This window comes from Lepidochelys kempii, chromosome 1, assembly GCF_965140285.1.
Source record: "Lepidochelys kempii isolate rLepKem1 chromosome 1, rLepKem1.hap1, whole genome shotgun sequence".
NCBI classification, from domain to species: Eukaryota; Metazoa; Chordata; order Testudines; family Cheloniidae; genus Lepidochelys; species Lepidochelys kempii.
The window spans coordinates 328,889,306-328,909,290 of record NC_136380.1 but is presented as its reverse complement, the minus strand read 5'-3'; the positions used below and the strand labels follow the sequence as shown (position 1 = coordinate 328,909,290).

At 45.8% G+C, this 19,985-nt stretch overlaps 2 protein-coding genes across 3 annotated transcripts in view; one reads left to right on the top strand and one right to left on the bottom strand.

The window, feature by feature from the left end:
• CCDC146 (coiled-coil domain containing 146) overlaps window positions 1–10,232 on the bottom strand; it is a 127,317-nt gene extending 117,085 nt beyond the window's left edge. For both annotated transcript variants that reach the window (XM_073328559.1, XM_073328563.1), the window contains exon 1: window positions 10,155–10,232. The gene's annotated coding sequence lies outside the window, so the exon portion shown is untranslated. The remainder of the gene's footprint in view (window positions 1–10,154) is intronic.
• Window positions 10,233–10,515: 283 nt separating this feature from the next.
• Window positions 10,516–19,985, top strand: part of FAM185A (family with sequence similarity 185 member A) — a 77,387-nt gene continuing 67,917 nt past the window's right edge. The window contains exons 1-3 of the mRNA XM_073328557.1: window positions 10,516–11,247; window positions 13,266–13,375; window positions 18,657–18,749. Of these exons, the coding sequence (XP_073184658.1) occupies window positions 10,776–11,247; window positions 13,266–13,375; window positions 18,657–18,749 (675 nt within the window). The 5' untranslated portion in view covers window positions 10,516–10,775. The remainder of the gene's footprint in view (window positions 11,248–13,265; window positions 13,376–18,656; window positions 18,750–19,985) is intronic.

The following is a 19,985-nucleotide window of genomic DNA, read 5'->3' as shown; positions in this document are numbered from 1 at the left end:
TTTGCCTCCCAGCCTGGGTAGAGCCTTATACTAGCTGGGCTCAAGCTATCATGCTAAAAATAGCAATATGGACATGGCGACTTGAGCTCTCAAGTCTAGCTCCAGCCCAGGCTGCAATGTCCATACTGCAATTGTTAGCCTGATAGCTGGAGTGCCACTAGCGATAGCTCAAGCCCTGCTAGAGTCAGTCTGTCTACCCAAGTAGGGAGATTTTCTCCTAGTTGCAGTGTAGACTTACCCAAAGAGGTCAAAACCTTGATCTTTGCACTGAGAAGTGCAAGACAGACAAACGTTTGATCCCTGATGAAGTCAGACACAGAGGTCCAGCCAGTGGAGCAGTTTGCACTAGTGAGTCATAAGTGACTTACCCAAGGCCACATAGAAAGGTCTGTAGCAGTCAAGAACTGAACCCAGATCCTGAGTCCAAGTCCAGTGCCTTAATCACAAGACTTCTTTAGAAAAGAGTTCCGTGGATGAATCAGAATAGAATCAAGGTCTTTCTCTCCTAGCAGTGTTAATTTTTGCAGGACTAACAGGAGTGAAAAACAGTGAAATCTTATTGCAGTTACTCAAATAAGATAAGACCCTGTATATGCAGATGAAGCAGATCTGCTGCTTAAGAAGGTACCATATTTATACATTCTCTCTTCATAGAATTGCCAAATTAAATAGAATTGACAGTCCCTTTAAACTTTCATTCTTCAAATTTAGAAACTGAATTACAGAAACATGTATGCTGAGAAGCACATTTTATTGAATTATTAACAACTGCCAGTCACCTGCACTTGTTGTCTCATAGTAGTAGGAACACAGATTCTTTGCCAGAGTAATACTACATTGTAAATTTTTAGTACTGAAGTAGCACACTAAAGAGATGTCCTCTTTTACTAACTTAAGCTTGTTTAACAATTATGCATTCAAGTTAAATTATATTTGCATAAATTTAGAACACAGAGCCAGATGGTGGAACCATTTACTCATAATGATAAGCAGTTACCATGCAAGCAATCCAGTGGATTTAAATGGGACTACTCATGCAAGTAACTAACTACTCACCAGTATGAGTAAGCAGAGGCGCCAAGGCCCAGGCCCCGCCCCCACTCCATCCCTTCCCCCAAGCCCCGAGCCCACCTCTTCCCAACCCCGCCGCTTCCTGCCCCTCCCCCTGCCTCTTCCTGCCCTCGCTCTTCCCCCTCCCCCAAGCGCATCCTGCATGCCACTGAACAGCTGATTGTGATAGGCAGGAGGTGCTGGGAGGGAGGGGAAGGAGCTGATTGGCAAGGCCTGAAACATAGAAAGCAATCCAAATCACACAGATGGCAATACAACATCTAAAGACTTCAATCCTCAGTACACCAAGAGAATTTCCAAACAGTTGTCAGTGAAAAACCGGCCATATGCACACCTGGAAATGACAACATAAGTGTCAAAGAAGACTGGGAAGCCCTAAAACAGACCATCCATGAGGTTTGCAAGGAATCCATTGGCCTTGCTACCCGCCACCATCAGGACTGGTTTGACAACAACACTGAGATTATAGCCCTTTTGGACCAGAAAAGAAGCTTTCTGTGACTGGCAAAACCAACCACTATCCAGTCAGAAGCAAAGCTTTTTCCATCAGTTCAAAGCTGAAGTTCAAAGAAGGATTCAAGAAATCAAAAAACAAATGGTAGGAAGACAAAGCAAAAGAAATCCAAACATTTGCTGACAGACATGATCTGCAGAGCTTTTTTTGTGAGACAAAGACCCTGTACAGATCAAGCTCATGTGGCCTCATACCTCTGATATCCGAAGATGGTAGTACTCATCTTAAAGATAATGAATCAATCAAAAAGTGCTGGAAGGAACACTACCAAAAGCTTCTAAATCGAGAATCGACTGTGACTGACGACACCATTGACTCCATCCCTCAACACCCAATCATGGAAACTCTTGCCAACCTCCCAACACCTGAGGAGGTCTGCAAAGCAATTAAACAAATTAACATAAGAATGGCCATACTGGGTCAGACCAAAGGTCCATCAAGCCCAGTATCCTGTCTACTGACAGTGGCCAATGCCAGGTGCCCCAGAGGAAGTGAACCTAACAGGTAATGATCAAGTGATCTCTCTCCTGCCATGCATCTCCACCCTCTGACAAACAGAGGCTAGGCACACCATTCCTTACCCATCCTGGCTAATAGCCATTAATGGACTTAACCTCATCTGTACGCAGTATTCAAGATGTGGGCATACCATGGATTTATATAAGGGCAATAAGTTATTCTCAGTCTTACTCTCTATCCCTTTTTTAATAATTCCTAACATCCTGTTTTGACTGCTGCTGCACACTGCGTGGATGTCTTCAGAGAACTATCCACGATGACTCCAAGATCTTTTTCCTGATTAGTTAGTTGTAGCTAAATTAGCCCCCATCACATTGTATGTATAGTTGAGGTTATTTTTTCCATTGTGCATTACTTTACATTTATCCACATTAAATTTGCCATTTTATTGCCCAATCACTTAGTTTTTTGAGATCTTTTTGAAGTTCTTCAGTCTGCTGTGGCCTTAACTATCTGGAGCAGTTTAGTGTCATCTGCAAACTTTGCCACCTCACTGTTTACCCCTTTTTCCAGATCACTTATGAATAAGTTGAATAGGATTGGTCCTAGGACTGACCCTTGGGGAACACCACTAGTTACCCCCAGTGCCAAAATCTTAACAACGGGTTCCCTCCTAACCCCACGAGGGGGTCATTGCCCACCCCTACCCCGTGGGACTCCTGCCACATCTAACCCCCCCACGTTCCTTGACGCCCCCCCCAGGACCCCTGCCCCATCCACCCCCATCCCCTGACTGCCCCCAGAACTGTGCCCATCCCACCCCTAAGAGCCAGAGGCACCTGCTGGGGGGCGAGGTGGGGAGTCCCGGAGGTGCTTACCTGGGGCAGCTCCCAGGAAGCATCCGGCAGGTCCCTCTGGCTCCTAGGGGCAGGGGAGTGTAGCTGGGGGGAGCAGGGGGAGCAGCCGTTCCCCCACAGATCACATCAAAAGTGGCGCCTTAGGCGCTGACTCCCTGGGTGCTCCAGGGCTGGAGCACCCACGGGGAAAATTTGGTGGGTGCAGAGCACCCACTGGCAGCTCCCCGCCCTGCGCCCGGCCCCAGCTCACCTCACCTCTGCTCTGCCTCCTCCCCTGAATGCACCACCCTGCTCTGCTTCTCTACCTGCCCTGGCTTCCCGTGAATCGGCTGTTTGGCAGGAAGCCGGGGAGGGCTGAGAAGCAGGCGGCGGCTTCCCGCTCAGGCCCAGGGAGGCGGAGGTGAGCTGGGGCAGGGAGCGGTTCCCCTGCGTGACCCCCCCCCAGGTTACCTGCTGCGTTGCGGACGGCCCTCCTCGCGCCCCCTCCCCTCCCGCCCCAGCTCACCTCCGCCTCCCTGGGCCTGAGCGGGAAACCACGGCCTGCTTCTCAGCCTGTCCCAGCTTCCCGCACTGAACAGCTGATTGGGGGGCGGAGAAGCAGAATGGGGCAGCGCGTTCAGGGGAGGAGGTGATGGTGGAGTGGAGGTGAGCTGGGGGTGGGGCGGGGAGCTGCCGGTGGGTGCTCTGCACCCACCAAATTTTCCCCTTGGGCGCTCCAGCCCTGGAGCCCCCATGGAGTTGGTTCTAAAAGGGCTTCTAAGTTTAACAACCGGTTCTAGCGAACCGGTGCGAACTGGCTCCAGTTCACCACTGGTTACCCCTCTCCATTCTGAAAATTTACCATTCACCCAGTTTGGTGAGATCACTTTGTAACTCTTCACAGTCTGCTTTCGACTTAACTGTCTTGCATAGTTTTGTATCACCTGCAAATTTTGCAACCTCACTGTTTACCCCTTTTTCCAGATCATTTATGAATATGTTGAATGGTACTGGTCCCAGTACAGACCCCTGGGGGACACCACTATTTATCTCTCTCCATTCTGAAACTGACCATTTATTCCTACCTTTTGTTCCCTGTCTTTTAACCAGTTCTCAATCCATGAAAGGATCTTCCCTCTTATCCCATGACAACTTAATTTACATAAGAGTCTTTGGTGAGGGACCTTGTCAAAGGCTTTCTGAAAATCTAAGTACACTATGTCCACTGGATCCCCCTTGTCCACATGTTTGTTAACCCCTTCAAAGAACTCTAATAGATTAGTAAGACATGATTTCCCTTTACAAAAACCACGTTGACTTTTGCCCAACAATTTATGTTCTTCTATGTGTCTGACAATTTTATTCTTTACTATTGTTTCAACTAATTTGCCTAGTACTGACATTCAACTTACTGGTCTGTAATTGGCAGGATCACCTCTAGAGCCCTTTTTAAATATTGGTGTTACATTAGCTATCCTCCAGTCACTGGGTACAGAAGCTGATTTAAAGGACAGGTTACAAACTATAGTTAACAGTTCCGCAATTTCACATTTGAGTTCTTTCAGAACTCTTGGGTGAATGCCATCTGGTCCTGGTGACTTGTTACTGTTAAGTTTCTCAATTAATTCCAAAACCTCCTCTACTGACACTTCAGTCTGTGACAATTCCTCAGAACTGTCACCTACAAAAGACGGCTCAGGTTGGGGAATCTCCCTAACATCCTCAGCCATGAAGACTGAAGCGAAGAATTCATTTTGTTTCTTTGCAATGACTTTATCGTCTTTAAGTGTTCCTTTTGTATCTTGATCGTCCAGGGGCCCCACTGGTTGTTTCACAGTCTTCCTGCTTCTGGTGTACTTAAAAAACATTTTGTTATTACCTTTTGAGTTTTTGGCTAGCTGTTCTTCAGCTCCTTTTTGGCTTTTCTTATTACATTTTTACACTTAATTTGGCAGTGTTTATGCTCCTTTCTATTTACCTCACTAGGATTTGACTTCCACTTTTTAAAAGATGCCTTTTTATCTCTCACTGCTTCTTTTACATGGTTGTTAAGCCACGGTGGCTCTTTTTTAGTTCTTTTACTGAGTTTTTTAATTTGGGGTAAACATTTAAGTTGAGACTCTATCATGGTGTCTTTGAAAAGTGTCCATGCAGCTTGCTGGGATTTCACTCTAGTCACTGTACCTTTTAATTTCTGTTTAACTAACCTCCTCATTTTTGCATAGTTCCCCTTTCTGAAATTAAATGCCACAGTGTTGGGCCATTGAGGTGTTCTTTCCACCACAGGAGTGTTAAATGTTATTATATTATGGTCACTATTTCCAATCGGTCCTGCTATAGTTACCTTTTGGATCAGATCCTGCACTCCACTCAGGACTAAATCGAGAGCTGCCTCTCCCCTTGTGGGTTCCTATACCAGCTGCTCCAAGAAGCAGTCATTTAAAGTATCGAGAAATTTTGAAGAACAATGAATAACAATAAAGCACCAGGTCCTGAAGGCATACCAGCTGAAATACTGAAAGTGGGGGGAGAAACACTGACTAACAAGCTTCACTTTCTGCTCCTCAAAATCTGGCGCACTGAAGAAATCCCTGCTGATTTACGTAATGCTAACATCATCGCCATTTTCAAAAAGGGAGACAGGGCTGACTGCACCAACTATGGAGGCATTGCCCTCCTCTCCATCGCTGTGAAGATTCTTTCTAGAATCTTACTGAGTTGCCTGCTCCCTCTTGCAGACGAAGTACTTCCAGAGTCCCAGTGTTGCTTCAGACCATCACGAGGCACAACCGACATGATTTTCGCAGAGAGGCAGGAAAAATGTCAAGAACAACACCAGGAGCTGTATACGGCCTTTATCAATCTGACCAAAGTCTTCGACTCTGTGAACCATGAGGCTCTATGGAAAATCATGTCAAAGTTTGGCAAATTTATCACCACTGTAAGCCTCCTCCATGACCAGATGACTGTCTCCATCCTGTGCAGCGGCTCTACCTCTGAGCCCTTTGTCATCCAAACTGGCGTAAAACAAGGTTGTGTACTGGCACCCCCCCTTTTCTCCATTTTCTTAGCAGCTATGAAAACATTAACCCAAGATCGTCTACCACAGGGCACTGGCATCCAACGCTGGATTCACAGCAACCTCTTCAACCTTTCTTATCTCCATGCCAGAACTAAAGTAATATTGGCAAAAATAACTGAACTCCAGTACGCAGATGACTGTGCTGTAGTTGCACACTCAAAGGAGGATCTTCAAACAGCCCTTAATTGCTTCTCTGAAGCTTACAAAAGCCTAGGGCTAACTCTGAACAATGGCCAAACAAAAATTCTCCACCAGCCAGTCCCCAGTCAATCATCAGACCCAGCAAGGAAGATCTATATCGACAAAGAAGAATTGGAAAATGTAGAATACTTTGCTTATTTTGGCAGCCATCTCTCAAAGAGGGCAGACATAGACGTCGAGATTCAGCACAGAATTCGCTGCACCAGCCTTGCCTTTGGCAGACTGTCTCGCCAGGTGTTCAACAATTACAACATTAGAACACATATTAGAATTTGTTTATAAAGCAGTGGTAATCCCAACTCTCCTCTATGACTGTGAGACTTGGGTGACCTACACAAAACACCTGAAAAACCTGGAACACCAGCACTTTCTTTGGAAGATACTCAACATAAAGTGGGAGGATCATTGCAGTAATGTCGGTGTCCTCACAGAGGCCAACATCTTCAGTGTTGAGGCCCTGATTATCCAGCACCAGCTGAGGTGGAGCAAGCACTGTATGCGCATGCCTGATGTACGCTTACCAAAACAACTGCTGTATGCCCAACTCATGAAAGGAAATGGGGAGGCCAAAAGAAATGTTTTAAAGACACCCTCAGGATAAACAGCAAGAGATGTGGCATCAACACCAAACACTGGGAGACAGCAGCCAAGGACAGGGATAATTGGCGAAGATTTGTCAGAGAGGGAATGTCCACTTTTGAGGAAAATCACCCTGCCCTGGTCGCAGAAAAATGCCAGAAAAGAAAGGAAAGACAACTGTTACGCAGCAATCGTGGCCCAACCCTGTCTTCCAACACCACCTGCAATGTCTGCCAACGAGCCTGTGGCTCAAGAATCAGACTCCTCAATCACCAAAGGACCCATGAAAAATAAAACCTGTGAAAGAGGCAAAGAGTCCTATGGCACCTTATCGACTAACAGACGTATTGGAGCATGAGCTTTCGTGGGTGAATACCCACTTCGTCGGATGCATCTGTTAGTCTATAAGGTGCCACAGGACTCTTTGCTGCTTTTACAGATCCAGACTAACACGGCTACCCCTCTGAAGTTGTGAAAGAGATCATCCTCGATCTCGAGGGATCGCCTACGAATTTAAGTATCACTAACAATGGGTAAATCCAGAAGTTACACCTATACCTATTATTAATAGTATTAAGCCCCTTAACCCCCGAAAATAGAAGTCAAAGGTGCCTCTGGCTCCTGGCTGAGTAATGGTTTATCTCCCTACCACAACTCCAGCTCTGCCCCCTGATTTCGCTGCGGCATCTAGGACAGACTCCTGCTCTGACCACTAGTTGTCACTGTAATCCACACACCTTCGGGGTGTGCTGTTCTGCCCCATCTACTGGTACCGAGATCACTTAAAGAAAGAGATAAAATGAGTCTGCTCCCAGCCACTTAACTTGCGGATCTTAAACATAAAAAAGAAGCTTACAAGAAGTGGAAGGTTGGACATATGACCAGGGAAGAGTATAAAAATATTGCTCGGGCATGTAGGAATGTTATCAGGAGGGCCAAATCGCACCTGGAGCTGCAGCTAGCCAGAGATGTCAAGAGTAACAAGAAGGGTTTCTTCAGGTATGTTGGCAACAAGAAGAAAGCCAAGGAATGTGTGGGCCCCTTACTGAATGAGGGAGGCAACCTAGTGACAGAGGATGTGGAAAAAGCTAATGTACTCAATGCTTTTTTTGCCTCTGTTTTCACTAACAAGGTCAGCTCCCAGACTGCTGCGCTGGGCATCACAAAATGCGGAAGAGATGGCCAGCCCTCTGTGGAGATAGAGGCGGTTAGGGACTATTTAGAAAAGCTGGACGTGCACAAGTCCATGGGGCCGGACGAGTTGCATCCGAGAGTGCTGAAGGAATTGGCGGCTGTGATTGCAGAGCCACTGGCCATTATCTTTGAAAACTCGTGGCGAACCGGGGAAGTCCCGGATGACTGGAAAAAGGCTAATGTAGTGCCAATCTTTAAAAAAGGGAAGAAGGAAGATCCTGGGAACTACAGGCCAGTCAGCCTCACCTCAGTCCCTGGAAAAATCATGGAGCAGGTCCTCAAAGAATCAATCCTGAAGCACTTGCATGAGAGGAAAGTGATCAGGAACAGCCAGCATGGATTCACCAAGGGAAGGTCATGCCTGACTAATCTAATCGCCTTTTATGATGAGATTACTGGTTCTGTGGATGAAGGGAAAGCAGTGGATGTATTGTTTCTTGACTTTAGCAAAGCTTTTGACACAAAAAGAAAAGGAGTACTTGTGGCACCTTAGAGACTAACCAATTTATTTGAGCATGAGCTTTCGTGAGCTACAGCTCACTTCATCAGATGTTTACCGTGGAAACTGCAGCAGACTTTATATACACACAGAAATCATGTGACACAGTCTCCCATAGTATTCTTGTCAGCAAGTTAAGGAAGTATGGGCTGGATGAATGCACTATAAGGTGGGTAGAAAGCTGGCTAAATTGTCGGGCTCAACGGGTAGTGATCAATGGCTCCATGACACAGTCTCCCATAGTATTCTTGTCAGCAAGTTAAGGAAGTATGGGCTGGATGAATGCACTATAAGGTGGGTAGAAAGCTGGCTAAATTGTCGGGCTCAACGGGTAGTGATCAATGGCTCCATGTCTAGTTGGCAGCCGGTATCAAGTGGAGTGCCCCAAGGGTCGGTCCTGGGGCCGGTTTTATTCAATATCTTCATAAATGATCTGGAGGATGGTGTGGATTGCACTCTCAGCAAATTTGCGGATGATACTAAACTGGGAGGAGTGGTAGATACGCTGGAGGGGAGGGATAGGATACAGAAGGACCTAGACCAATTGGAAGATTGGGCCAAAAGGAATCTGATGAGGTTCAATAAGGATAAGTGCAGGGTCCTGCACTTAGGACGGAAGAACCCAATGCACAGCTACAGACTAGGGACCGAATGGCTAGGCAGCAGTTCTGCAGAAAAGGACCTAGGGGTGACAGTGGACGAGAAGCTGGATATGAGTCAGCAGTGTGCCCTTGTTGCCAAGAAGGCCAATGGCATTTTGGGATGTATAAGTAGGGGCATAGCGAGCAGATCGAGGGACGTGATCGTTCCCCTCTATTCGACATTGGTGAGGCCTCATCTGGAGTACTGTGTCCAGTTTTGGGCCCCACACTTCAAGAAGGATGTGGATAAATTGGAGAGAGTCCAGCGAAGGGCAACAAAAATGATTAGGGGACTGGAACACATGACTTATGAGGAGAGGCTGAGGGAGCTGGGATTGTTTAGCCTGCAGAAGAGAAGAATGAGGGGGGATTTGATAGCTGCTTTCAACTACCTGAAAGGGGGTTCCAAAGAGGATGGCTCTAGACTGTTCTCAATGGTAGCAGATGACAGAACGAGGAGTAATGGTCTCAAGTTGCAGTGGGGGAGGTTTAGATTGGATATTAGGAAAAACTTTTTCACTAAGAGGGTGGTGAAACACTGGAATGCGTTGCCTAGGGAGGTGGTGGAATCTCCTTCCTTAGAGGTTTTTAAGGTCAGGCTTGACAAAGCCCTGGCTGGGATGATTTAACTGGGAATTGGTCCTGCTTTGAGCAGGGGGTTGGACTAGATGACCTTCTGGGGTCCCTTCCAACCCTGATATTCTATGATTCTATGATTCATGCTTTAAGCTGCAGGTTCGATCCCGCCTGCCGACGACTGGGGTCTGTCAGGGTTACATCATGTATGTTGGCCTGTAACACCACCCCCGGTGCGCCCCCCAGGAAATTCGTACCCTCACCGAGCTACCCATGGTGCCCACCCCATGCATCTCGCCACACTGCCAGGGCGTGCGCCCCCTTGCACAGTGCACCTCTCCACGCGTGCCCCACACAGTGCGATCCCCTCCCGCAAATACCTCACGGCTCCCGCACCCCAGCCCCCGCTTCTTTTTAGCCAGCGTCTCTCCCCCTCGCGGGCCCAGCCGCTGGGCTGAGGCGTCTGTGCCACCCGGGGCTCCTCTTGCCTGATGTTTCCTACCCAGTCAGGTTCCTCCTCCGGGGCGTTTTGTTCCCCCTAGCAGCTGCCCGGCAGCCTCGAGCCGCGTGTTCACCACCCCCAGAGCGTCTCGGGTCGCCATGGAGACACAGCCCCCTCCCCCCCCCACCCGCCGCACAGCCTCGCTACCTTCCTTCTCCCTCACTTCTGATTGGTGACAACGTCTCCCCCTCTGTCCAATAGGAGCAGAACACGGAAACCCGTGGTTCGTGGACAGAGAATTAAGGGCGGCTGAGGGGTTGTGATGTAGCCCGCTGGGATTTGTAGTTCATCCTTCTTCCTTTCTCTATGAAGTTGCTGTGGCTCCGAACTACAAGTCCCAGCAGCCACATCGGCTAAAGGGAGGTGGGGAGCTGCCCGCCTGACCCTGGCCGGGGACCTGTTCGCCACCCCCTCCGCCCGCTGCGAGTTATGTGCGGGAGCTGCGGGTGGGGTCCCCTCCTATGAGCTGTGCGCCCCGGCCCTCGGCCAGGGCGGGCCCCATAGCCCGTCCCTGCGGTGCCCGGTGGGGGGCAGACCCCACCCCCGCCCGCGGTGCCCCGTTCCCATAAGCCGCACCCCGCGCGGAGAAGGGCGCCATCGCCGGCATCAAAGCTGGGCAATATGCGGCCCCCCTGCCCGGGCTGGTGGCACCTGGGGGTGAGGGTGGCAGGTGTCCCGCGAGGGCTGTTGAGCAGCGGCGGCCCCGGGCGAGGGGCGAGGGGCGGCAGCTGGTCGCGCTCTGCCCTGTTCGTGACGGGCCCCTGCAGCGGCTGCGGGAGCCCGGCGGGCCCCGAGGCGGGCAAGAAGAGGGGCAATAAGCCCCTCAAGGAGTGGACGCTGATTGTCAGCCCGTTCGGCCAGCTGAAGGTGCGGCTGCCCTGCCACGTTACCGTGCGCCCCCTGGACCCGCTCCGCTACCCGGCCGCGGACAGAGCGCTGGTCACTGTCAGCGGGGTGGACAGCAGCCTGCCCCAGGGTGTGGACCTGGATCGCCTGCAGGTGAAGTACGACGAGGCGCTGAAGGAGATGGCGATTGTCTCCGACCACGTGGACAGCAAGGCCGCTGTTGTTGTGAAGACACCTATGAAGTTTGGTATGTGAGGTGTAGCTGGTTCAGATGTAGTTTTCTGTTGTAGTTGAGGTGTGGGTATGTGCCCTGTGTGTCCAATCCCTGTTCTCCCGCACAGTGAGACATGCACCTGTGTCTCCCTGGGTTCAGGCCTCTCCTGACCTCCCTTCTTGTAAGACTGACAGTGCTGTTGCAATAGTGCCAACCTCAGGCACTCAAAAACCATGAGTCATGTTCTCCACAAAATCATGAAACTTTTTTTAAAGGGTTCCTTTTCTTTTCCTGTTGGTTTCATGGAATCACAGAATCATAGAAGATTAGGGTTGGAAGAGAGGCTTTAGGGTACACTGAAGCTTCTTATTTTCAAACTTTTCTGTGCAACCATAGGGGCTAGAAATGTACATTTTTATTTGAATGAAAACGGAGATATACATGCCATCTTTTGATTCCAGCAGCTGAAGCGGTAAGAAAAACACCAGGTATTATGAGAGTTGGCAACACATCAGCAGGGGTTGATGTTGTTTTCTAGCTGAACTGGCGATACTACTGATAGTTGGCTGTGCACACTTGCAGTTCACGGATTTTTCGCACCAGATGTGGTACATGCAGCCAACCCTCCAACACAACCTCCAATGGAGTCAGAGTCATGAGCTCTACTAGCTTGTGTTTTTTTGGGTGTCCCATCTCACCGGTTACAAAAACTGGAAGACAACAGTGTTTGCAGTCATAGAGACAGGAATGCCAGGAGAGGCCTCTTCTTTTCCAGTACAATTCCTATGTCATCCCTTAGCAGTGAGAAACTCCCTCTGAATCCAGACAGTGCTGTGAGTACAAATCCTACAGACAGCTCAGCTGTACTGCCCAGTCTTGCTGGAATATGTTTAATAGTGGTGGTGCTGAAAGCCAGATCCCTTACCCCCTGTCCGCGCCCCCTCCCCCAGAGCTGGGGCCGGGAGCAGGGCCGTGTCTCCGGGAAGGGGGAACCCGGACAGGGCTAAGGGGGCCAAGGCTGTGGTCACAGCAGGGGGGTGAGGGGGTGTGGTAGCTGCATGCAGGGCCAGAAGCAGAGGCGCGGGTCCAGTGGCCAGGACCCTCAGGCACAGGGTGAGTAGCTGTGTGCAGGGCCAGAAGCGGAGGCGTGGGGCCAGTGGCTGCATGGGGGGCCAGAAAAGGAGCCGTGGGGCCAGTGGCCAGGACCCCCGGGCATGGGGCCAGGACCCAGTGTGCGGGGCCAGGAGCGGAGCCCCATGTAAAACCTGGTGGGTGCTGCAGCACCCCCCCCCCCCGCCCGCACCTCTAGTGTCCGTGCCTATGGTACTACCACCAAATGTGGTAGTTGCTAACCAGGCTTGGGCCAATAGCCATATTACTCCTTAACTGCTTTGCACCAGAGATGAACCCCAAATTTCAGCTAGGCCCAAGGGCTGTTATGTGCCTAAATTCATAAATGTTTGAGGCACTCACACTACTGAAATAAGTACCATAAATGCCTGTTAAACAATATGCAAACATCTTTTTCATAGGCTAATACCTTCTCCCTATACTTACTCTGCAGATACGTTAGTCAATGTACTGATTTCCCTGTGCCCCTTCTGCCGCACGTACACACACTGTATATATAGACAATATTTGTTATCTGAAATTTGAAGTGTACTTTTGAGATCATAGGAATGGCATGTTTTGAGATGATTGAAAATTTCAGATGGAGGCATACTCTGTGGATTATTCCCTCTTCCCCAGGAGGCTATAATCCTGTATTGGCTATACTGCCTCTTTTAACAATCTCAGAAGTTGGAGGGTATTTAGGCTTGCAATATTATCAGTTTATCAAGGAAAATCATGTAAAATAACTCTGGGCTAACAGTGAAACAGAAAGTGACCGAGCTTTGGAAGATGTGGTTGTAGAGTATTTTCAGTGACTGCTCTGTTTTTCTTCTACGTGTAATTATTGTAGATTGAGACCAGATATTACAGTGTTTTAGAACTGTTATTTGTTTCTCTTTAGCACTAAGAGAGCCCCATTTTTGCTTTCACTATTCTAGATTTGGATATCAAGACATCAGGAACTGGCTGTGTGAAGATTCAGAAAATAGACTGTGATAGCTGCAGAGTAGAAACTGAGAAGGGGACTAGCATTTTACAGTCAATAAAGGTACAAAGAGCTCTTCTTCCTCTATACTCATTATTTTAAAGGCAACTGTTTATTATGGAATACAGTATTATAAGGCCAGAATCTAGTCTTGAAGACATGGTATGCAGTGCACATGCAAGAACACTTGCAGATGTTACAATAGCTGATTTCATTGTTTTTTAGTGCACTGATTACAATATGCAAGTTAATAATCACAGATTGCTTGAGACAATGAAGTGCTGAGCGCCCTCAACAACAATTCAAGCCAGTAGGCCAAAATCTGTTCTCCCAAAAGTCAATGTCAAAATTGGCCTTGACTTCAGTGAGTGAAGGCTAAACCCGGTTGTGAGTTAAGGGTGTGCAGCATCTTCCAGGAGGAGCTTGGTCCCTCCCACGATCAGCCTATGATGTTTTTGTTTAAATTAGTAACAAGGAGAGTTTTCTTTTGGATCCTTAGTTTTTGTTGTTGAGATCATTATATTTCTCTTGACTTCTCAAGTTAATTCAATTAATCACTATCACACACATGCCCTCTGGATAAGTTTTCAGCCATAGATTTGTATATAACTTTCCAGCTAAATTGCTGACATTAATATTACCGATAAATACCATACATTGTGTTGACATGACCCCTTTTTACCCCAAAGATTTCAGACTTCTCTGCACAGTACGCTTTTGGACTCATAGTGGGTCCAACTCTGCTGTAAATCAGGATTAATTTCACTTAAATCAATTGAATAGTATAATTCATAGTATAAAATAGTATAAAAATTAATGTAATTCAAGGGAGAATTGGTCCCAGAATGTGTTTTCAGACACATTCACTTCTACCTATTTTTGGTAGCCAAAAATGCAAAAAAGAGAGAGTTACTTTAATTTCAGTGGTAGACAGTCAGGCCCTTAATGGGAGATTTGTCATTAACTTCAAACGGGATCGGGTCCTACACTGACCAAGCTTTTTAAAAGCTGTGTACCATTTTCCCTCCAGATTCTGCACTATCAGTACTGGACCAGAACCCAATTGTGCTTGGTGCTATACAAACACAGAAAAAAGAGAAGGCCCCTGCCCCAAAGAGCTTATAATCTAACTATAAGACAAGAGACAACAGATGGGTACAGGCAGACAGAGAGGGAACTACATGGAAACAACACAACAGTATTGGTCAGCGTGATGGGCAGTGGTCTCAGCATGCCAGCAGCCTAACAATTGTGAAGATTTTTGTAGGCATCATGGAAAAGAAGAGTTTTAAAGAAGGATAATGAGTTAATTTTGCGTATGTTTACAGGGAGCTTCTCCTAAGTGTGAGAGGCAGTATATGTCTAAAACAAACATTTCAGTTTACTAGAATATAGGAAAACTATAAAGCACTAAATAATATATGAAACAGGATCTGAATGAGCGCTCCCCTTGATATCTAGTGATGCAATGGGGGAAAAGACTTTAGGAGCAAACCATGTTTGCGTAGACGTGCCTAGTCTGCCTAAGTGCGCAGCATGATGGAGCTGCTTTGCCAGAATGATCAATTTTGGCTGGTCTTGGATTACAAATTACTCAAGTATTTGAATGTAGGGGTAATGAAATCTTGTAATCCTTATTGTACAAGTAAAGGGTAGCAGAACTGTTCTTAGCATGTTCTTAGCATGATTGAGGGTTTCCCCTAAACTGAACCTCACTCGCTAAGCAGAGGGTAGGGATGTCAAATCCCAGTGAAGAAGAAAATGGGTTGGGACAGATGTTCCTACTTGATGATATGGATGCTGCTCAAAGAGTGCTAATGACAGAGCTGATTAGACTCAATAGAGAGTCCTTGTTTCTGGTTGGTGATTCCTAGAGCTGTCAGGTCTGGGAGCTAAGCTTGAGGGCAGGTCTACACTATAGCCCGAATCCACACTCTGACCCGTCAAAATGACAGTAGATTGCTCTCCAATCAACACCTGTACTCAACTCCCGACAAGAAGAGTAAGGTGCCGTGGACTCTCCATCATAGTTTAGAGTAGCCTTGGGATTTCTCTAATCTGTACCAGCTGACTGAATTCCCCTTGCCATACCTCCCTGGGGGCAAGATGACAATCACTGGAGTATAACACAGGATCCCTCCCCTCTGGACGTGCTTCTGGAATGCACCCTGTGCTAGGGCCTCACTGGAAGAACCTTCAACTGGGGAGATCTGGCTCCTTCATACCACCGTAGCACAGATGGGCCACAGTAGGGGAGAGAACTTGACCTGGAATGTTTTGGGGTTTTTTGTTTTTTGGGGGGTTTTTTTTGGTGGAGTTAATTTAGTAAGAACATAAGAAGGAATCCAAGGACTGGATTCAAACATTTACTAGAATGAAATGTCACTGGACATTTTTATATGACTTTCCTTTTTAAAAAAAAACGTAGCACTAGTTGCATTTACTCTTGCACTACTATGTGTCAACATGGGCACACTCATGCAGACACTAAAGTCCATGGGGCTACTCATGTGAGTAAAATTATTCATGTAAGTGTATGCAGGATCGGGGCTTATGATCCTAGTAAAATTACAACATCTCATTACTTAGTCAAAACACAAATTTAGCTTTTAGCCAATTTTTTAAAGTAGTATTCTGGCAATTAGAAAAAACTTACAAAGTTATATAAGTCTACTGTATTTATGCTGCTGATTTAGAAAATGTCCTATTATAGTAGTTGGAAGAAAGATGATTAGAAGAGTGATAAAGCGATCTTAACTACTTAGAAGTGCATAGTCTACAAGTAACTGAAGTTTAAATTGCATTCTAAGACTGCAGCCCTTCAAAATGATCTACAGAGTCTGAGCCGTATTCCTGCATAGTGTTCCCTTGTCATACGTGGGACTTTGTATCCATGTTCTATTGCCCTCTACTGGATGGAATCGGGAAGTACTTGACTGTGCATTATAGAAATCTTCTGTCTCACTTCGGTGGTCACATGCTATCTACACACCATTGTGATCGTGGAGTGTCATGTTCCTGTTCTAGAAATGGACTAGTTACAGAGCTTGTTTATACACACCAGATATGTTCATCATAAGATCCTTTAATGCTTTGTGAGGTATGGTTGCGGTTTGTTTAAAAAAGATATTTTACACAAAATGTCACCTAGTAGCTAAACAGTATAATACAGGTTTCAGAGTAGCAGCCGTGTTAGTCTGTATTCACAAAAAGAAAAGGAGTACTTGTGGCACCTTAGAGACTAACACATTTATTTGAGCATAAGCTTTCGTGAGCTACAGCTCACTTCATCGGATGTGCTCAAATAAATTTGTTAATCTCTAAGGTGCCACAAGTCCTCCTTTTCTTTTTGTAGTATAATACAGTTTAGCATTCCAGTTCAGGGAGGAAGGAGGCCCCTTCCCACTAGATGAGAACAAAATATTATGCAGTCATTCCAAACCATTGATAGGGTGGTCTATTAGAGGAAATGATTGTGTGTGTATTCAAGAACACCAGCGAAGGCAGATTTTCACAGTCACTAGTTCTCAGATTCATAGTTATAGGTCTCAGCAAGTTATGCATTGTTCTTTTTAATCTTCTTCAGAAGATGAGTTGCTGCTCAGTGCTGTCACATCTGAAATATATAATGTCTTTAGAGCTCATTCTACATTCAGCAAGAAATAACAGCTATTTTGATTTCTTCTTCCCCCAGTATTTCTTTGGTCAGCAGAGTCCTTCCTGCATTGAGAAATAGGGCTCAAATCAGGAAAGATTAGACTTATGAATTTTTTTTTGGAGTACAGTAACACTCAGTGTGTGATGCGATGCTCAGATACAGTGAGATTATACAGAGGTTGCTTACCCCTCTCATCAAGTGCACAGCCATACCTCAGGTTACCCTGCAGACTAATTGAACAAGAATTTTAAAATAGAATCTCACCTCCTGGGGTATGGTTTATTAATATAGGTTATAGCCCAATATGTGCTATGGAAGCCATCTATACTCGTCAGTTTCCCACAGATCTTCCTGTCAGTTTCTCACTAGGTTCTGCAAATAGTCCTTCATCCGTTGTGGCAGGGTTCACAATTGTTTTATATCTGGCTAAAATGCAGGAGAGTTTGATCTGAGTAAAAACTGCAGGATATACTCCCTATATAATAATCTGCATGTCCAAGCTAAAGTCCTACTTCATCTAGGTCCCAGGATGCAATGCAAACAAACCCCAAAGCCCATCCTCTTTTAAATATTACCTTTGTGTATTCAGAACTCAATGCTTTTTTCATATTTTCTGCAGGTGATTCATTCATTCAACCATCCATTGGTTCTACTCTAAATAATGAAATAAGCATGGCATAATAGCCTGAATTTGTTAGCCAAACATCTTTACTTTCCTTCGCATGCCTTTAGTATGCGTTTCATCAACAGTTAACATATAAAGCTACCTTGTGAATATGATTTCTAATCAGGTTGGGAGCCAAAAATGCATGATTTGTAGAGAGGAGGGTAAGAAGTCTTGGTGGGTCTTTCACATGCCCGAGTAAGATATTACATAGTGACACTTCCATCTCGGGAGAAGCTGTGTGTCCTTAAAGCTGCTGAGTAAGTAGAGTGATCATATCAATTTCTGAGGAAGGGGTGAGAGAAAAGAGGGTCACAAGTATGAATGATATTTACACCCACTTTTGCTGAAGACTTATTTGTTCTCAAGCTTTAGACCCTCAGCTGCCTCCGACCCTAATATGCTGAGCATTTTACTGGTCTCACTCTCCTGGCTAGTATTTACCAATAGAAAGTGAAATTGGTAAAACTTGGTAGTGGTAGATTTTAGGACTTGGGGCAAAAATTACCCAACTTCTATCAATGAAAATTACCAAGTGACTTTCTCATGCTTGATATCTGTACAACATAACATTTTAGCACAAGCTTGGTATTATTGGAAACCTCACATTACAGGCTTTCAAGGGACATGAACCACAAAATATTGCAAAATTATTGGCATTAAAATGGTATTTTTTGTTTTAAAAAAGAGAAATCATGTTGCCATGTATTATTTCCACATTTAAGTTAGTGTGACCATTTGGCTCCAAAATAGTTGCTTTCAGAAGAAGAGAGCTGGGCAGAGTGATCCATTTGTGTATATCTTCAATCATAAGAAAAAATGAATTTGTTTTTAGTCATAGTGGAAAGATGTTTACTTCAAAATTACTTAGCGCACTTGGCAGTTTTCCAGAAGAAGCTCAATAAGTGGAATTGCTGAGGTTTGCAGATCAAGAGTGATTTGAACAGTGGAGTTTGAAAGAACAAAGATAAACAGAATCTGAAACTAAACTATTTTGATACATACGTATAATTATTTTTCAGAGTCACAAAATCCATGTACAAACTAAAGGAGGCAAAGTGATCTGTCTGGGAACTCTTCATGGAAATGCAGATATTCATGCAGCAGGAAAAAGTGTAAGCAAAAAGTGAAGTCTTCGCTTTTGGGGATTGTTATATTTATAATTCAAGTTGTCTGATGTAAAGTAGGTAAATGCTGAGGAATGTTTATGTACTGCAACTTGATTCTGATCAGCTAATCTTCATCTCGTTCTTACCTTGTCTACCCTCCATCTGGTTGTTGAGTCTTTTTCATATACTTATGGCTTGTCCACGCAATGCATTAGTCCACACCAGAGGGATGTAAATTCTAATGCACACTAATATATTGTGTACTAACTGGCCTGTGAGGACCCAGCTGATGTGCACTAAAAGTTCCCTAGTGCATGTTAATGTACTGTAGTCCTGTTTGAAACAGGATTACTTTAACACACACACGGGAACTTTTAGTGAATGCTAGTAGTGTCCACCCTGGCCAGTTAGTGCACAGTATGCTTGTGCAGTGGTTCTCAACCAGGGGTACCATACCCCTGGGGGTGCACAGAGGTGTTCAATAAAATAAAACCCAGCAGGATCTTCTTAAAGGGGATAAGGCAAAATGCCACATTTATTGTGAATACAGAAAGAATCATAGTAAGCAGTTAGTTATAACTATAACATTCCATTCAATTTCATATTTATTCACACATTCATTCATACACACACACACACAGGTTCTGCAAGGTTGTTATCATAGTTACCAGCCTTACAGTTGCTCATGCCAAGCCACTGGCCAGGTGGCCTGGACACAAGGAGGGAACAGGGCCTTGTCAGAGGCACATCTGATGCTCCTGGAAGTTGGTTTGCAGAATCAGACCCCAAAGTTCTCACTTTCTAGAGTCCATTTTTATAGGAATTTATTCCTATGCCAGTCTATGGGAATTGCTTCATCATGCTGTTGCTGAATCAATCAGCAGATGGCACATTCCTGATGGCTCCATGCTGCCAGATGTTATCTTGTTCTTCAGTTCTCCCATCCTTGAGGCTGTTGGGTGGATTCCAGTCTGTCCTCAGGGGGTCCTCTGGTTGTTTCCAGTTGACGCCTTCTTCAGCCAATCGACACTGGATTCTTAGGCTGGCACCTCCCTGGTCATTCATTTATTATCCACACCAAGCATCCATCCACATCCTCTATCTCTATTTTAATCCCAATTGTTAACAAAGCAAGATAAATACAACAAAAGGGCGGGGGGGGGTCTCTGGGTGCTGTTTCTGTTGTTACAAAGTATCGCTTTGAGTCTCTCTCTGTGAGTAGTTGTTATTACAAAGTATTGC